Source organism: Mauremys mutica, chromosome 11 (assembly GCF_020497125.1).
Source record: "Mauremys mutica isolate MM-2020 ecotype Southern chromosome 11, ASM2049712v1, whole genome shotgun sequence".
Classification (NCBI taxonomy): domain Eukaryota; kingdom Metazoa; phylum Chordata; order Testudines; family Geoemydidae; genus Mauremys; species Mauremys mutica.
In genome coordinates this window covers 18,707,587-18,724,060 of record NC_059082.1, presented here as the reverse complement: position 1 = coordinate 18,724,060, position 16,474 = coordinate 18,707,587, and the positions used below count along the sequence as shown (strand labels likewise).

Here is a 16,474-nt window from a genome sequence, read left to right as displayed (position 1 = left end):
CATCTGTGCCCTGTACTGCACCAAGCACACTGGGCCAGATCCTCAGCCACTTTTCACCCTCTGCAGCATAAGGGGCATTTGATGGAATGCAGTGTGCTCCAATGATCCTGGTCTGTGGAGTGGCTCCTTGGGATCTGTCATCCACAGGAACAAATTAGAGCAGCCTTGGGGCTGCTCTAACTTGCTCAGGGGGACATTTGGGCCCCCGGCAGCCTCCAAGATAAAGGAGACAGAAAGGTGGTGTAAAGCTACATACTTTGACCCCTTGGGTCAAAGAAGGGTTAATCTGACACACCTGAGAATCTGACCCAGTGTCAGTGCTCTTAAAATTACATAATGATAATTGCCATGATACAGATTAAATGGGGATGAGAGACTTTATTTAATGTTCTGAGGACCACCTGATTATCTGGGGAGTAGAAAACTGTACATGTGATACAAAAGAGACTCTACATGTGGTTAGAATTGCTTTTGGGGATTCAGCTCATTGAAGAGAGGTGGGAGGAGACTCAATTTCCCAAACTACCTTCTTCTTCCTTTTCCCAAAAATCTCTTTTCACGGTATTTCCCCCCACTCACTCTACAGTGAGTGCAGATCTGGTAGCTATAAAACATAATGGCTAGTTATCTTCTAGTGTGGTTTCTAAATCTCAAATCCTCTCCTACTTTCCTGTTAACATCCCTCGCCAAATACTAGATTAAAAAGGAAGTTTTTGCTAAGGCTCTGCAGCTAATAGACATTGTACACACACAAATGACTGAATTTACCAGATGCAGCACATGAAGAATAGAGAAGCCATAAGAGAGAGAGCCTTTTTGTACAGTTCACTTAGTATGTGATGAAATTAGGCTAATCTATGTAAAAAAAAAAAGATCTTGTGTTACCAGATTTTCAAATGATTCATTTATACCTGGCACAGGCACTCCATACACATTAACTTCTTGGACAAAGTTGATCAATCCTAAAATATCTGCAACTTCAGTAGTAGCCACATTTTCTCCTTTCCATCTGGAAAACATACAGTAGTGAGCAGATTTCATCATTTCTGATCAACAACAATGTTGTCATGGGCTTACCATTGCACTTGCACTTTAGGGTCAGGGTGCACATTCCCATTGGCACGAGGGACCTGTTTTGATGCCCTACCTGTTGGGGTACATGGAACCTGTGAGGTTCCAAAGAGTTCAAGGAAAGACTTTTGTTCTACCTGTAGCCCAATGTATTGCCTTCTGATTTTCTTTTGTCAACTGTCAATATTGTGGGCCCTAAACACCCTCTCCCCAGCTCTAGTATTCTGGGGTCTCAGTGGCTTACAGCGAGAGAGGGGAGTCCCAGGCTGAGTCTAGCAGATTGAAACATACAGATATTTTGAAGTCTTCTGCTGTGGTTATGCAGGGGGTGAAGGAAAGCTATTTTGCCTCCACCATGGCACCTGGGCAGTATCATGCTACAGAACCATTCCTGGTGCTGGTGGTGGACAGCATGGTCAAGCTGAGCTGCCCCCACCCGATAGTAGAGATGAGTCTCACTGTTGAGATTTTTCATCTTACTTTGAGGATGAAACCTCCTGAATCCAAATGGAGCTGTCTGCCTCCATGCTGACACAGCAGGGCCTGTTGAAGGGAGGCTTGAGTTCCAAGTGGCTAGACATGTTGGGGAAGCTCCAGCTACAATCTGTGAGCTGGACCCATGACCTCTCTAGATGATGAAGGCACTTAGAACCCATTAGGCTTGTTGTAGGTAGAGACTCCCTAAACCAACCTTTAGGAAGGCAGGGTACCAGTTTTCCTTAAAGAAGCTACTATGTAGCTCAAAAAACCTTTTGGCAATCTTGCCAGTTAGCAGCTTGCATCTAATCTCCCTTTCTGGAGTCAGGTTTTTGAGAAAGATGCAACAGATAACTCGTTGAGACAAGTGAGTGCTCTTCATCAATCATTGAGAGATGCTGGACAAGGAGTCAGAAGGAACTGAGAATGAATTAATATTTTCTTCAGTCTTAAGTATCTTAATTAACTAACCGGAATGTGTCGCCGACTCTGTCGTGAAAGTAGATGAAATTGTCCTGGTCAACCATTAAAAGGTCACCACTATTAAAATATAAATCCCCTTTCTGGAAGACATTTGTTAGTTTTTTCTTCTCTGTCTGGCTTTTTGCTCCTGCATAGCCAGTAAAAGGAGACAATGGTGTGATTTTGCAGATCAACAGCCCTGCTTCACCTATGAAGGGGGAAAAAATGTCTGTCATGTGTTTGCAAACCACCACGTAAACTGATGACACTATCTATGTGATTTTAAATGATATAATAGCAGTGATGATGTTTGTAGATGTTATAGAATCATTTTAGTCTTCTTTCATAATCACCTGCCCTTAAAATTAGCCGTATAACTCTAGGTTAAGGGCTCAGTCTCATCCTTTCAATACCATGGGCTCTCACAAATACAGCAGATATTATGAGTTACACGATACTACCAACCATACTCTAGCGGACAGGTGAACAGAGTCATTAAAGATTTAGGCTGAGATTTGCAAAGCCTCTTAAGAATTTGGATGCCCAATTTCCATTAAAATTAACTGAAACTGGGTGTCTAGATTCCCTAGGCAGTTTTGAAAATCTCAGCCTACACAGGGCTTGATCCCACCTGGGGATAAGCAGGATTACTCCATAAGCATCCTCTGAATCGGGCCACTTGTACTCCACTTCCCTACAAACCAGGCTACTCCCATGCTGTACTGAGTGCTTCAGGGCTTGTTCACCTCTTAGGGTACGTCTATACTACCCGCCGGATCGTGTAGTGTAGACACGATAAATCGATCCCCGATCGCTCTCCCATCGACAGCTGAACTCCAAGCTTGGCAAGAAGCGGAAGCAAGGTCGACAGGAGAGCCGCGGCTGTCAATCCCGCGCCGCAAGGACGAGAAGTAAGTGATTCTAAGTCGATCTAAGATACGTCGACTTCAGCTACGCTATTCTCGTAGCTGAAGTTGCGTATCTTAGATCAATCCTCCCTCCCCCGCCCACCCAGTGTAGACCAGGCCTTAGTCATCCAACAAGCAGCACAAAGAACCAGCTGTGAGGGGAGAATGCATGTAAGGACTCAGCCCACTCACTGTGAATGCATAAAAAACCTGCTTAGCGCAGCCACAGCTACAGTACGTTGCTCCCTAGACCAGGAGAAGCTATAGTTATGGAGTGACTTGTGCTGAGGGATGGGAGTGTAACGTTTGGAAGGAGGCGGTATTGCACCTGTGTTGATATGCAAAGTGAAATTCACCCATGTTCAGTGGGAAGATAGGGCCTTGTGTGGGTGCTGTGCTCTGGGGCGAATTTTACCCAGACTGTGTGCAAAATAAATTGCAGCTGCACACTTGGCAGCCTTCTCCATCCTGCTCTCTTGGGATTTGGTGGAGATTTCACATTTATCCATTTTATGGATACAGAGTTTGTTTCTCTAGCACTTCATAATTATTCATAACCAAATGCTAGAAACAGCCCCCAACTCAATGGCTAAAACCCCAACCTCCCCGATATAAACTTTTACACACAATACCAGGCATGTGCGCTCTCTCCTTCCTGCCAGTCCATGATGTGGGGTTGTGGTTGGAGGGGGGAGAAGGAGACGCACCATGGGGCAGATCCTCAGCTAGTGTATATTGTCATTGCCCCATTGACTTCAGTGGCATAGGCCAATTTACACTGGTGGAGGATCTTCCCCTATACATAGAGCAGGAGCATGCATTTCTGCTCCACCCCCCAGCCCTCTCTCATTCCTCCCTCGCACAAATATGTATCCGGCATTTTTGTAGTCCAGAGGCCAAATCCCGCTCTCAGATATATCCGTGCAATTCTGCTGACTTCAGTGGAGTTGCATGAGTGTAAATGAAAGGAGAATCTGGCCTCAGCACTGAATTTTTGAGCAGCTCCATGTATGAGATTGAAAAGGACAGCCAGGGAGATGAAGTTGAAAAAAAAAATATCGCCTGAATCCTGCATGTGAAATCAATAGCTGTAGGGAGTGTTCAGTTTGAACTCAGAATTGTACATTCCAGTTATAAAGTCATCCTCCATGTGAAAATGCTTAACACGTGTAAAGTATCAAAGTAGTTGCCTCACTTTCATAGCTGCATTTTCCATTAAAAACAATGAAAGTTTAATCTACAGGGGCACAGATTTTACTATATAATAATTTTGTAAATGTTTCTTTCGGAGTCAGGTTAAGTAAATTTATCAGACACAAACAAGATGGCTCAAGTTTAAAGCCAAGGTCTGTACTATGAAAAGATTGTTAGCTCCAAGGTAAAAATGTTAAAGCACCCTCAACTAAAAGAGACTGCAAACATAGTGAAGGCAGATAGAATTATTAAAACATCATGTAATATAAATATAAATTTATTTGATCTGACATCATCCCTTGTCTTTCCTTAAAGCTGCATATCAGATCTCATTCCCACAGCAACAAATTTTCTTATTTGTGTTTAAAAGCTAGAGCAGGGATCCACAACCTTTGGCACGCAGCCCATCAGGGAAAGCCGCTGGTGGGCTGGACGGTTTGTTTACCTGCAGCGTCCGCAGGATCGGCCGATCACAGCTCCCACTGGCTGCGGTTCGCCGCTCCACGCCAATGGGAGCTGCTGGAAGCAACGCGGGCTGAGGGACGTGCTGGCCACCGCTTCCCACAACCCCCGTTGGCCTGGAGCAGTGAACCGCGGCCAGTGGGAGCTGCCATCGGCCGAATCTGCGGACGCTGCATGTAAACAAACCATCCCGGCCTGCCAGCGGAGGTCCCTGATGGGCTGCGGGCCAAAGGTTGCCAATCCCTGAGCTAGAGATCACCCAACTGTCCTAAACAACCTTTTCCATTAAGATGAGCATAGAGAGGTTAATTTGTGATTTTAAAGAATTAAATTTCTTTGTGATTTATTTTTTTAAGGAGTAAACATTGGTACCTTTAGGAACTCTTATGCAATATCCATTTTCGTCTCGGACTGGTTCATCTTTCTCTACGTCGTATTTAATCAGCTCATAGTGTACCATTTTCTAGTGAAAATGTACAAAATATACATACACGTGAATGTCTGAATCGAATTCTCAATATAGTCTACATATTAAAGTGTGGCTTTAAAAAGTGCTAACTTCATAATATTTCAGAAATACGTTCAGTGTCCAAATGCTCTTTTGTCTGAAATGCTGGCAGCTGTAGGGGGCTCTCTGGGCATGTTTACATTGCAATGAAACACCCCGTGGCCGGCCCGGGTCAGCTGACTTGGCTTTGCAGGGCTGAGGCTGTGGGGCTATAAAACTGCAGTGAAGATGTTTTGGGTTCAGGTTCAGGCTAGAGTCCAGCCTCCGGGACCCCTCCCCGCGTGTCGGGTCCCAGAGCCCAGGCTCCAGCCCGAGCCCAAGCATCTACACTGCAATTTTATAGTCCTGCAGCCTGAGCCCTGCCAGCCCAAGTCAGCTGACATGGGCCAGCTGTAGGTATTGTATTGCAATGTAGACATACTCTTAGTGAGATGGCAGCAGTTATGGTGATGTCTAGCATGAGACAGGCACAAGCTAACGTTGGGGAGTGCAAGGATCCCTTCCCTGGGTATGTCTGTACAAGGTTCAGCTGAGCACTGGGCTATGCATTTGCCTCTTAGGGCTTAAGTGATGTGGAGGGCCCGGGTAAGCCCTTGGCAATGAGTTGAACTTCTCCCCTGAAGGACAGAATGCCAGCACTGATGTTATTTTACTTACTTTATGGAAGTAGTTTACTCTCCCCACGGCACTGACTTTTCCAGTGTAGTTAATAAACCCAACGTTTCCCTCGGTTGCAGCATAGAACTCAAATATACGGATGTCTCCAAATCTTCTGACGAATTCCCTCCAAACATCAGCCCTTATCCCATTGCCTATGGCAATCCTTACTCTGTGATCACCGTCGCTGTCTTTCTGGACATGAAAACCCAACAGACATAGATTAATGATTAGGTTGAGTAAAACGAACAAGTTTAAAGGAAACATCAGTCTGCACACATAAAGCACATTTTGAAGTATAACAGGCGCACACATCTTTACAGCTACACGTGCAGTTGAGAGATGGATAGATGGCCTGATACTTACATTCCCTAATATCAGAGACAGGAGAAGGAATATTGGAGCAGCACTAGGCTGACTATCTGTCTTCAGCTGAAATCAGTTGCAAAACTGACTTCAGTGTGGGCAGGGCTGGCCCCTGAGGGTGAAATTCACCACCTGCAGAGGGTCAGCATGAAACTTATGCACCATTTTATGTTCCACTTAAGCCTGTTTTGTGCACAAGATTTGTAGTGACCCTCTGCACTGGTTGAATTTCACCCTTAGTGCTGTCAACGATTTAGGAGGTAAGGGCTTGGCTACACTTACAAATTTGCAGCGCTGCAGCAGGGTGTGAAAACACACCCTCTCCAGCGCTGCAAATTGCCAGTGTGGTCAAAGCCCCAGCGCTGGGAGCGCGGCTCCCAGCACTGTCCGTTATTCCCCACAGGGAGGTGGAGTACGGACAGCGCTGGGAGAGCTCTCTCCCAGTGCTGGCGCTTTGACTACACTTAGCGCTTCAAAGCACTGCCACGGCAGCGCTTTGAAGTGTAAGTGTAGCCAAAGCCTAAAAATGGACAGATTTTCAAATTTCCTATATTTCAAAATGACATTCGGGGGGTGGGGGGGAGAAGCTTTCTTGGCACTGAAGTCATTACCTAAGCAATACATTAGCCTGTGAGAGGAGTGCAGGACTGAGCCCATTAAAATGAGAACATTATCCTCTCATTTTTTAATATGCTGCCATAAATGTGCTCTTCACACAACATATAAATATGGAGATGATCAAGGCAAGGGTGACAGTTCATCTGGTTGCTTAAACAAATTATTATTTATTTACTTACATCCCAGCAATAAAAGAGAACCGATTTGCCTGTACATATAGTCTATAATACACAAGCAATTCTAATGGGCTTTAGGAAACAGTGAATGGAGCAATAGTACTCTGGGAATTTTGACAAAATCTGGGGACATTGCTCTTCCAGATCTTCTAATTTCTGAGGAGAATTTGCTCCTCATAGGGCTAGTCTACACTTACGAGCCGGGTCGACGCGGTGAGTTCGACTTCTCGGAGTTCAAACTATCGCGTCTAATCTGGACGCGATAGTTCGAACTCCGGAAGCGCCGCGGTCGACTCCGGTACTCCACCACTGCAAAAGGCGGTGGCGGAGTCGACCTTGGAGCCGCGGACTTCGATTCCGCGGCGTCTGGACGGGTGAGTAGTTCGAACTAGGGTACTTCGAATTCAGCTACGCTATTCACGTAGCTGAATTTGCGTACCCTAGTTCGACCCCGCTTCTTAGTGTGGACCAGCCCATAGTTATGTAACTTAATACCCAACAGCATTTCAAGGCTCGAGGGGAGAGTTTTTTTTTTTTAAAATACATGTTGGCTTATTAACCTGGACTGTTTTCACTGTTGCTACTGGCCCAAATTCTATTGTAAACCCACTGTCACAGGATGGCTGCTTTCATGGCACCCCCTTGTGGCCTTATGGTGGCCCTGAAAGTGGCCCTCTGTCTCGATTTTCCGCTTCTCGTGTCCCCACTTCCCAGGGCTGATCACCTGCCTGCATTCTCCAGTATAATTTCATAAGGTGGCCCCTTCCTGGAGCGCCCTCCAGTGGCAGGCTACAGCACCACCAGTGCACATTCCTCAGTTTCCCCCTTCTTCCGGGGTCCCCAGTAACTCCACACAAGTTTTCAGAGTATAAATAGCCTTTTGCAGAGTTAGTTTATTACAAAAGGTCTCACAACCACAATTCAGATTTCCTCAGCACAGTCCACACAGTACATTCACATGTCAAGTCCCAACATGCCATCAACACACAAGCTACAGCTCTGGCATCTCTCCCCACACCACACCACACCCCAACTTTCAGGTACAGATCCGGTTTTTCTCACCACACCTCAGCATCTCACTTTACCGCACCCCAGCCCCTCTATCTGGGGTGCTTCTCCGCCCTGAAGGGATGGTTCCTGCTCTTGCCTGGAGACATACGCAGGCTCACCCCTCCATCATTCCCCAGCCTGCAGCCCTCTCTGGCCCTCTGGCTTCAGCTTTACAGCTCAGAGAACCAACAGGCATTTCTGTCTGCTGTCGTCAGCCTTCAGCCCTCTCTAGCCATACCTCTCTGGCCTAGGGAAGTTTGCCTTCCTGCCTTCTGCTTTCACCAGCCTGCTCTGGCTCTGTTCCTCATGAAGGAACTCTGACCACTTCCTTCTTCCCGGGCATCCCCTCCCTGATGCTCTCAATGCTTCCTCTGAGCGCACTCTGTCCAAACTCTTCCTCTCTCAGGGCTGGGTTCTGGACTCTCTCTAGCCTTTGGGCTGTCTCTAATTTATAACTCCAAGCGGCAGCCCCATCCTCATTACACCAAACTAGAGTGCCCCTGGAGTGGAACACGAGAGCTGGACTCGATTTCATTTAAGGGGACAGCTACCCTGTTATATCTACAGTTCAATCCTATTTTTTTTCCCAGGCAGCAGGTGGCATCTCAGTTATCGGAACAAATGAACTCCTGCCTGATAGAATATTAGGCTGTTTGCATTTTCTCAAGCACCCCGACTCCAATGGGACATCAGCAAGACACAGGAATGTCCAGCTGCACTGGATGGATACCTTAGCTCAGTGCATCTCAAAGAACAGTGAGTGCAGGACTAGCCAGACGGGGAAGAGAAGGATGTAGAACAGTGGCAGTGCCAGTTTCCCCCGGCTGCCCTAGCATGGAGAGGTTCAAGGTGACCACAATTAGTTTTATTTTCCTGAAGCTTCAACTTTCAGAAGTTTGGGAAATGCTGCATCAGCTGAATGTTTCTCACCCAACTGCCTGCGGTGAAATTGTTAAGCAATTTCTTGTCATTTAAATGTTCGTAATGAGGCTTCAAAGTTCATGCTTCTCTCTGTGCAGCTGTCTATCTGTCTAGTTACAGAGACAATGAGCAAATCTCTCCCTGGGGCAAGCCCACTAAAGACAAGGGAGTTTCTCCAGGGAGGAATCTGGCCCCATGAGACAGCAGTTTGGATCCATTTACATTGTTAGATGTTCACAACAAAAAAGGCCAAGAAACTTCCATGGTAATGAGGCTGCACGTTTTGAATATGCAAATGCTCTAATTATAGTTTGCTTTTATTTTTTGATTATTCCAGCACATGATATTGTTCTGGACTTTATTTACGTAGCTTCTGGGTTATTTTTGCTTTTCTGCGCAATAGGTCCAGTAGTTCTGATTGGCTTTCCTCTTTGATTTACTGAGAGATTTGCCATTCAAATGTCTAAGCAGAGCCAAGTAGCATATAAAACAACCCAGACTGTCTGCTGAAGTTCTGCACACTTGTGCCCTAATCCTGTATGGTAGAGTTCAGTTATTCCAAAGTCTTTCTGGGTCGACAGTAACTTGCGCGCTATCGAGGCCTGCACAATATGTTCGTGTGTCCTGGGAGGTTTTTTCTTACATTGTTTGACTGGGGACTAGTAGGGCTTTGAGACAAAATATGTGTTTCCATTTTGAAATGTTGCACTGGGGACTGTTTGTTTGTTGGTTCACTCCGGACCAGCAGGCTGTCCCTCCTCTTTCAGGGTCCTGAAGTCGCTCTCTCTCATTCATTCTTTTCCATTTGTTGCTTATAGAGTCCAAGGCCAGAAGGGACCATTGTGATCATCTCGTCAGACCTCCTGTATAACGCAGGCCACAGACCTTCCCCAAAACAATTTCCAGATCAAATCTTTTAGAAAAACATCTAATCTTGATTTTAAAATGTCCAGTGATGGAGAATCCATGGGAGGGTGTAAATTAAGGCAGAGGGTAATTTACAGCCAGGTATAACTTACTTAGGCTGCCAGCTCTCTGAGGCAGGGACAGTCACTTTGTTTGTGCAGTGCCTAGTGCAATGAGACCAGGACCTCAGGGCACTGCCGCACTACAAATAAGAACTTCTGCCATGTCAAGCTCTTTTGCATGCTCTCTCTAAGGTCTGAATTGCGGCTTTCTGGGAGAGGCACATCTACTGAACATGGCGTACCCGTGGGCCCCCACACCAGACATTTGAGAAGCCTGTAGGCCCTGCTTGTATGGAAATGCTTTCTCCAAAGATGCTGAATCCTATGTGCTTGGGGCGATGATAATTCCAGGGTTAAATAATTAAAATAAAGCTGTGTGTGGGTTTTCTTTTAAAGTCTGATCGCCATATATAAACTGCTCCCACTACCGCGTAATGTCCATGGGAAGCCTGCTTCCCCCACGAAACGCCACTCAATTACACTACCCTATCATTTTCAGGAGTATAATTCTTTCCCTTGGCTTCAGTTTCAGCCTTGCAAGTTTCTCAGTTGATGTAAGACGCCCAGTATTTTCATTAACATGTCAGCAGTTCAGCTGTTTTTGCCTGTGCTGCTAACATTACTGAGGACCTTCACCCCTCTAGGCATTTACAACTGACCTCTAATCAGGTGGCAAAGCTGCCACCAGCTGTCCTAGTCCTTGAGACCTTGGTTAAGCTCAACATGGCTTGTGATTCCTTTGTAGTCTATGATTAAATGGGGCTTGATTGCCAAAGGATAAAATTCAGTGAAGTATGAGCAACTATAAACTAACCTATTTATGTTAATAGCAAACCCCATGTTGCAACCAAAGTAGTAACTTGTACATAAAATATATTAAGGCATGGCGTGGGGAAGAGTTAGCCACTTGTTAACTAATATAGATAACTGTCAGAATCAGTGCTATCACAATCAGGAGTTCTTGGGGAGGAGGATACTTGCAGTGGTTTTAAGTATTTATTGTGTTAACAAATCCTGGCAGAATGGTCATGACTATTTATGAATGGCTGTTAGATGTTAGACCTTAGTATTCACCAGTATGCACATGCTGGTAAGTTTACTGCCTGCAGAAATAGATTCAGAGTGTATTTTTTCTCTAGCTTGTATCTGTTGCTACAGCTCCATGGGTTCCTCTGTGGTGGAGAGGGATGGGCCCACATCCTCTTATCCTCTGCCACCCCAATCCTGGGGTGTCAGACTCCCCGTCCCCACCTTGGGCCAGAAGGCCTGTGTAAGTCTACTGTCCGCCACGCTAGGACTCTAGACTCAGTTAGTGCTCTCCCCTACCTGAACCCCTAGACTATCTGGGTCAAAGACTAGCTGACAAAGAGTCAGAGCCTCGATTGTGTATTTGCTGGCTGCCTTAGCCTACAAGTTGAGACTAAAGCCTGCGCCCTGCTCTGTCCCACCCCAAAGGGCCAGAGTCTGCACTCTTAAGTGCTTTCTGCCCCAGCCAAGAGGCGGTGGGCTAAAGCCTGCTCTCTGCTTCGCCCTGCCCGAGGGGCCGACAGCACCAGACTGTCCCTGCTGGTTTATCTCTGCTAGGTGGCTACAGGATTACAGATTCCGTGTGGCTCGGCCCCAGCAGTGAGGCCCGAGCCCGAGGGTTATTGCCTAATACAGTGAGGCAGAATGGCCTCCCTCCTCACCTGAGGGTGATGGACCATGACACCCACTTACACTACCACTTTATTTCACTGCCCAGAGTGGCCCAGAAACTGCAATGAAGAAATAGTATTCGGGACCAACGATCCCACTTACACCCTAAACCCAGAGTAACTCCATTGATTTCAATGAAGTTATTCCCTATTTATAGCCATGTACTTGTCCTACATAGTCCACAAAGTGCTACATAGTTGATACTCTACACGCACAAAAATCCAAACGAACAACAAGGATTCCAGTGGCACCTTAAACAAACAGCAAGAAACCTCAGGCCTGATTTTGCATGCACAGAGAATGGGGGGAGGTTTCACCATCTTTACACTGCTTCTATTATATGGCAGCTCTAACCACTACACAGGTACCTGTGGCCTCATAGAATACAACAGAAAATGCTGATGGGTTACTTAGGTAGCACATCTCATGCTTGACTATGAGTTTCTCAAAGATTGTGCTACTATGCCAGATGAGTGAAGCTCTCCCTCAATCTGGTTATTTGGGGAACTTTTCACTAACACTTTCACCTGTGAGGGTCACATGACTATCCTGGTCTAGTGTTTCTTGCTAAAAACTGATTCTAGCCAAGTCCAAATGTTAAATGACCAGCTCCTTGATTTCCCCATGGGACCTTTCGTGTTTGGTCTGCAGCTAGCTAGATCATAGCAGGTGTGCACTTCCTCCGTTCATTGTTATGGAATATGAAGCTGAGAGCCTAGTTATGACGTGTTCATATTGTACTACTCTTTGTCAAGATTGTGCAAAAGAAATGCCCACTTTAAGTCAGTGGTAGTTAGTTTGAAAGACATTTCATGTTAATCTAAATTAGACTGTAAACTCCTTGGGCCAAGGATCTTGTCTTGATTCTGTATCTGTAAAATTCTGTGCAAAGTGCTTTTACTTTCTCAGGTGGAAAGAGTTATCTAAAAAGATGTAAAATAATATATTACACCAAAATAGTCATTATTAATTTTTTTTTAAATATTGAAAATGTGAATGCGGAAAATATTAAACGAAGGCCCATCTGTTTTTCACTTTAATACTTTTTGTTTTTATAAACTGAGTCTTCACAATATGGAGAGTATGTTACATACTTGCTAATGTCAAAACAGATTCATGTGTCCTTTGCACTAATGGGAGAATACATTGTAGTGTGAGCAGTAAAGTAGGCAATGGGAAAATGAGTCGGTCCATATAAGCAGATATTGACTTAAGGAGTTTCTTCTCTCAATATTAAAATAAAATAAATATATTGCATTACCATTAAAGGAAATTCTTTGGCTAAGACCTCCAAGAACACAGATTCATTAACTAGGACTTGATTCTGAAATTAGGGAACAGCTTTTAGCAAAGAAACTACGGCTTTGCTCCAGCATGCCCCGTTCTCTTTCTTCCCCTTCCAAATGCTCCTCCCTTCTTCCTCTTATGCTGAGGGGAGGCTTATTACACAGGAATAAGCCATCTTAATGCTGGAGGAATTCCCCAGTTGCAATCTCTGCACACTCGGTATGTTTACACTGCAAAAAAACCCCCACCAGGGCAGTGAGTCTCAGAGCCTGGGTCAAATGAGTCAAGCTCACAGAGCTCACACTACAGGGCTAAAAACAGCAGTGTAGACATTTCCACTTGGGCTGGAGCTCCGGCTTTGAGATCCACCCCCTCGCCAGGTTTCAGAGCCTGGGCTCCAGCCTGATCCCAAATGTCTACACTGCTATTTTTAGCCCTATAGCACAAGCCCAAGTCAGCTAACTTGGATTCTCAGGCCATGTCTACACTAGCAAACTTACAGTGGCACAGCTGTACCAATGCAGCTGTCCCGCTGTAAGATTGCTCATGTAGTCGCTCTATGTCAACGCTCCCATTGACATAATTAACCCAACTCCAATGAGCAGTGGTAGCTATGACAGCAGGAGAGCGTCTCCCTCCGACAGCACTGTCCATACCAGCGCTTCTGTCGGCTTAACTTATGTCGCTCAGAACGGAGTTTTTTTCATATCCTGGAGCGACGTACGTTATATCAACAAAAGTGCTAGTGTAGACATAGCCTTAGATTTGCTTCAGTAGGGTTCCCCCCCCCCTCCCAGTGCTGATGTACCATTAGGCAGTGCAAAATGAACTTGGTTGAGCAGAGAATCTGGCCCCTGGGTTAATCTGTGGAACATCTGAGGCTCATTATAGTCCATTAAAATATGAGAAGTATTACACAGGTAATCCAGACAATATTTATAATCAGTTGGCAAAAAAACTCTGGCGCATAGAAGAAATTACCTTTGGCACGTTGCATAAATACCGAAGCACCTCCCCAATATACTGGATGACTGTTACGTTGTATTTCCTGCAGTCAACCCAAAACTGGCTGGCTGAAAATTTGGCGCGTAGAGCGAAGGTTGCACCTACGCAAAGAAGAAAAAGGGGGAAATAACACAACTGGGCTATAACAAATAGACTGTGAGAAAATGGTACCATTTCCTTTGTCGTTTCAGTGATGAGTGCAGGAAACTTGCAGGATGACAGATTATATAACTTCATCTTAAAAGGGTGTGACCCTTTCCTAAAATAAATTCAGATACAATCCATGGCCAGGAACTAGCTTTATCCTTTAATTCTGTCCGTCAAAAAGTATGGGAGTATTCATAGTGGATTAACTTTGTGGCATTCTGCACCATGTAACCCCTGTGGTTGTGCTGCACAGGAGGAGCTGCCTGTGACAGACATTGCAGGTGCATGCAGTATCTTGGGCGGAGTGGGAGGAATCACATTGTATTAAGTTGATCAGTGGTTTCTGTCTCACTGTGGGCCAGAGATTGTATGGAACTCCCTGGGGGAAGGTTACCAGTGCTCTTCCAGGAACTAAAAACTGTGTGTGCGCGCGCGCAGGGTGATTATAGCAACTCACTCAGGCTGTAAACATCTGCAGAGAGGTACGACCCCTAGGGAGATTTGCCTATACTGTTTCAAAGTGTTCCAGAGACCAGCAGACAAAGAAAAGGCTTTTGGTATAAAAAGGCTGAGTCTGAAGGGCTTTCTTTTTGATACAGCAAACAGACAAAACCTTCTGTCCCGCAGGCCCCAACCCTTGCGGAAGAATTGGAAAGACTTTGGCTTACAAAGGCCTCATAAGACAAGCGTTTGGCCTGTGGAGAGGAACTTCTATTATTTTTTATGCTTTCTCTGTCATGCTTTTGCCCTTAGAATAAATGCATTTTGCTTGTGAGGGCTGGTTGGTAACTGGTATTCATGCTTGTAGTCCCTGGAGACAGGTTAACCACAGGTGCAGTTAACCTTGAAACTGTGATACTGCCATGAGGTTATGGCTGAAGAGCTGGCTCCGGGTATGAATTTTGCTGTTTCTTCCCATATGCACAGTAACTCATTTACACTGTAAGGTGCACTATACCTTGCATGATGCATCCATTAACTCCAATCAGGAGGGCAGCACTGTGGTACAGTGGCAGGGCATTATACACAATGTCCTCAGAGGTCACGCCACTTGTACTGAACAAACCACAAGCTAACAGGATGCGCTTGTGGGTAATCACTGCAGCCTTTGGAAGACCTGTGTTAAGACAATAGAAAAGGTGTGCTCTTTCATACGATTGGAACACCTAATGACCAAGGTGGTTCAGACAGGGACTTCCCTTAGCGGAGGAGTTATTAAAGGGGATACTCTATATCCTCATAAAGATCAGAGGCTAGAAGTTGATAACGTACAGATAGAAACTAAAGAGAAATAGTCAAATGAAAAAGAGTCCTGTTCATTTACATCACGTGAAGGTATACAACTAAATATTGACAAGTTTTATAATTGCTTGTATACAACTATTTTAAGTCCAAATACTAAGATGGCTTAACCTGAAGGCCTGCTACTGAATGAAGATACTGATATAATAGGTATCACAGAAACTATAGGAATGCTAGAGTAGGTCACGCTGGTGGGGGAGTGGCATTGTATGTAAAAGAAAGTCAAGAGTCAACTATAGTAAAATATGGTACAGTTTGATTCATTTAAGATACAATTTGATTCACATACAACTTGAAAGATGTTTACTTCCAAAACTGCTCGCAATAGTTAATGGGCACCATCACTTTGAAATCTAGTCAATTAAAAGAAAAAGTAGTTTAAAATAGCATCTAGGACTATATCTATCTCTGAGTCCCCCTGCCAGTTTTGGAGATTGGAAAATCACATCTGCCTATTTTTTTCCAAAAGTTCTTCTCCTCCCCGCCCCAATTGATGTGTTAGATCAGGGATTGGCAACCTTTGGCACACGGCCCATCAGGGAAAGCTGCTGGCAGGCCGGGATAGTTTGTTTACCTGCAGTGTCCACAGGTTCAGTCGATCGCAGCTCCCACTGGCCGCGGTTCGCTGTCCCAGGCCAATGGGGGCTGCGGGAAGCAGCGCGGGCCATGTAGGGATATTAAAGAAGGTTTATATTAGACATGGTTTATATGAAAAATGACTTATTGTTAATTGATGCCTCATAACTAAAGGTTTATGTTAAAAGTAAATTTGTGATTCTAACCTGCAAGCCACCAGCTGTGTCTGTGTGAAGCCTGCTCAAAGAAATACTTTGTATAAAACTTGTTAAACATTAATTAACTCTAAGTAAGCCAAAACAGTAGCTGTTATAGTGTATAAATAGAGACCCCCCACCCTCTGTAAATTTTCATCTCACTTTATCTTTGATTGTTAAAAGACAGGGAGTCTCACATAAATTGGTAACACCCCAAAAAGTAAAGAAACAGTGAAATAGATGTGATTAAGATAGAGAATGTATGTGACTGAATGGTTAGGGAGTCACCAGCCTGAAGAATTCAGTGTTGGCTGAAGAAGGTGTCAAGTGGGATCAACCAGATGACCCCCGGAGGGCAAACTGGAATCCACCCACCACACCTCAAAGGAAGGAAAAACAAAACATCTAATAACATGGAGCCAGC

At 45.0% G+C, this 16,474-nt stretch overlaps 1 protein-coding gene across 2 annotated transcripts in view; it reads right to left on the bottom strand.

Moving 5' to 3' along the window:
• SLC27A2 (solute carrier family 27 member 2) overlaps nt 1-16,474 on the bottom strand; it is a 30,572-nt gene that overhangs the window by 6,919 nt on the left and 7,179 nt on the right. The window contains exons 3-9 of one of the 2 annotated variants that reach the window (XM_044979020.1): nt 14,934-15,092; nt 13,805-13,929; nt 12,798-12,860; nt 5,740-5,934; nt 4,947-5,037; nt 2,020-2,218; nt 912-1,009 (exon numbers count right to left, since the gene is read on the bottom strand). In XM_044979020.1, the coding sequence (XP_044834955.1) occupies nt 912-1,009; nt 2,020-2,218; nt 4,947-5,037; nt 5,740-5,934; nt 12,798-12,860; nt 13,805-13,929; nt 14,934-15,092 (930 nt within the window). The remainder of the gene's footprint in view (nt 1-911; nt 1,010-2,019; nt 2,219-4,946; nt 5,038-5,739; nt 5,935-12,797; nt 12,861-13,804; nt 13,930-14,933; nt 15,093-16,474) is intronic. The other variant, XM_044979021.1, reaches the window with a different exon arrangement.